The 2,760-nt window shown below is 51.1% G+C and overlaps 1 protein-coding gene across 1 annotated transcript; it reads right to left on the reverse strand.

Moving 5' to 3' along the window:
• Window positions 1-566: 566 nt before the first annotated feature.
• LOC306982840 (E3 ubiquitin/ISG15 ligase TRIM25-like) lies at window positions 567-2,546 on the reverse strand (the record flags this gene model as incomplete). The annotated part of the gene is made up of 2 exons (XM_079583290.1): window positions 1,514-2,546; window positions 567-1,231 (listed from the first exon to the last, which is right to left on the reverse strand). Coding segments are annotated over exons 1-2 (1,679 nt in total), but the record flags the coding sequence as incomplete, so codon positions are not given.
• Between the last annotated feature and the right edge of the window lie 214 nt (window positions 2,547-2,760).

Consider the following 2,760-nt stretch of genomic DNA (forward strand, 5'->3'; position numbering starts at 1 on the left):
ATGTTGTCCAAAAGAAAGGACTTTCAGACATAAAGATAATCTCACAGGTTTGTGAATCCGATCAGATCAAACACTGAAGAGGAAAAACATTTGTCATTTTTCGTTTGAGATTTCTTCCAAAAACTCTAATTTCTCCCATAGAGTGTTATTGGCCCCGCCCTCCATCTGACATTATGACATCATCACATTCTAAATCGTGAACGCCGCCTATTGGAGCGCCACACCCGCACGCACAGGGAGGCGGCCATTTTGCCTTTGAATCGTTGAATTGTCTTTTGTAAGTGGCTTGTAAGTGGCCCACCCAACCTCCAATACTTTCTCTTTTCTTGCCGGCATTTCAGTAGGATTTCTGATACAGTGAAGTCTGTCAGTGATTTAAACAGTTTATACAATGTTAAGAGTTTCTGCAATTTCAACAGTTTTTTACAGTTTCTGCAACAAAATAGGGATTTTTGCAATTACAACACAATTATGCAACTTAATAGGGACTTTCATACATAGGACGACCTGAAACTGCAGAGAAAAGCTGCTTCTTTGGTTTGGGGAAACGTGCAGAGGCTCCACACCAGTGAAACCTGACTCCAGCGTGGAGCGGCTGAGAGAACCTGGTCTGGACTCTGTGGAGGAGGGTCATGGTTTGGTTCTGAACGCTGTAAAACGACAGAGCCCCTGCACCGTGGTCCAGGTAAACCCCGATTCTGGACGAGAACGGACCTGAGACCTCGGACCAGACTGAGTTAAAACGAAATGAATAAGTGTTATAGTAACTGTCACAGTAAAAGGCCCAGGATTTATCATTATGTCCAAATCCACTGTCAGAGTCTTTCCTCTGAATGTCTCTGTAAGAAACGGCTAAACTAACCCACCTCCCGCTCCACTTCACCTCCCAGTAACACCTCCCCGTCAGACTCTCTCTGCTCAGGACCTGCTTATACTCACTGAACCTGTCCAGATGTTCAGGATATCCCTGAGCTTTACCCATTAATGTAACTGTTCTGTTTCCATCAGTCAGTTTCAGATCTCTGTGAGCTGAGTTTGGGTCCAGAGTGATCTCTGTCCAATACTGTAAGAAGTCCTCTCTGGTGGTGGGTTCAGATGGTGTTCCTCTCAGAGCCAGTGAGACGTTGGGTTCAGATGGAGTTCCTCTCAGAGCCTGTGAGACGTTGGGTTCAGATGGTGTTCCTCTCAGAGCCTGTGAGACGTTGGGTTCAGATGGTGTTCCTCTCAGAGCCTGTGAGACGTTGGGTTCAGATGGTGTTCCTCTCAGAGCAAGTGAGACGTTGGTGGGTTCAGATGGTGTTCCTCTCAGAGCCAGTGTGACGTTGGTGGGTTCAGATGGTGTTCCTCTCAGAGCCCGTGTGACGTTGGTGGGTTCAGATGGTGTTCCTCTCAGAGCCAGTGAGACGTTGGTGGGTTCAGATGGTGTTCCTCTCAGAGCCAGTGTGGGTTCAGATGGTGTTCCTCTCAGAGCCAGTGAGACGTTGGTGGGTTCAGATGGTGTTCCTCTCAGAGCCAGTGAGACGTTGGTCAGACCCTCCTCCAGACTGAGCTTCAGTTTGTCCCTGAGCTCTGACACGGCTCTGGTCACCTTCTGGAAGCAGCGGGGGGGCCCTGTCTGAATCTCTGTCCTCTGTGAGTCTGTGGACAGTGAAGGACGGGGCTGTAGAAACTGGTCCAGCTCAGAGATGTTCCTCTTCAGCTCAGTCACGTCCCGCTGCAGTCGGTCCTGAAGCTCCTGGACTTGTTTCAGTTGGGTTTGTTCCTCGGAGCGGATCTGCTGCTCCACTTCAGAGCGTCTTTTCTCCAGGAGAAGGGCCATCTCTGTGAAGCTGTCCCCACTGCGCTGCACTGCTGTCTGGGCAGAGCGGCTGATGTCCTGGGCCTCCTGCTGGAGCCTCTTCAGGTCTGTCTCTTTGAGCTGGAGGCTCTGGAGCAGCTGTTCCTGCCTCTGGGCTCTCTCCAAGGCTGAGGACACCATGTCGTGGCCCTTGTGTTGCTCCACAGAGCAGAGGTAGCAGATGAGCTGCTGGTCGGTGCGGCAGAACATCTTCTTCACTTCGTCGTGCTGAGAGCAGATGTTTTCCTGCAGTTTGTCAGAGGGCGCCACCAGCTGGTGTTTCTGAAGCGCTGCAGCTTCATAAAGAGGCTGGAGGTGGCTCTCACAGTAGGAGGCCACACACTGCAGACAGGACTTGACGGCTTTCAGCTTCCTCCCAGTGCAGACCTCACAGGGCACATCCTGAGCTCCAGCAGAGCAGCGGTCAGCAGGGGGCGCTGTGAGGCCAGGCTTCTTCAGCCGCTCCACTACACCTGCTAACATGATGTTTTTGAGCAGCACTGGCCTGGAGCTGAAGCTCTGTCTGCATTCAGGACAGCTGTAAACATGCTTCTCGTCCTCTTGGTCCCAGTGGTTCTTCACACACTTCATGCAGTAGCTGTGTCCACAGGGAACAGCCACTGGATCCTTCAGGAGATCCAAACAGATGGGACACCAAAAGTCCTCTTGGTCCACGGCTTTCTGCGCCATTTCTCCCTCGACAACAGAGTCTAACTTTAGAGAGTGCGTGAGAGGAGGAGGAACCAGGAAGCTCAGAGCGAGGCTGAGTCGGACAGAGGAAGGGGCAGGAAACTGATGAGTCACGGCTCAAACATGTTCATGTCTCACACAAACACATCTACAAATCACGTTCAGGCAAAGTCTGTGGGAAAAGTCCAGCTTTATCTGAGATCACAAACTCTGACCAAAGTCCAACAGCGACA

This window comes from Gobius niger (genome assembly GCF_951799975.1).
Source record: "Gobius niger genome assembly, contig: SCAFFOLD_71, whole genome shotgun sequence".
NCBI lineage: Eukaryota > Metazoa > Chordata > Actinopteri > Gobiiformes > Gobiidae > Gobius > Gobius niger.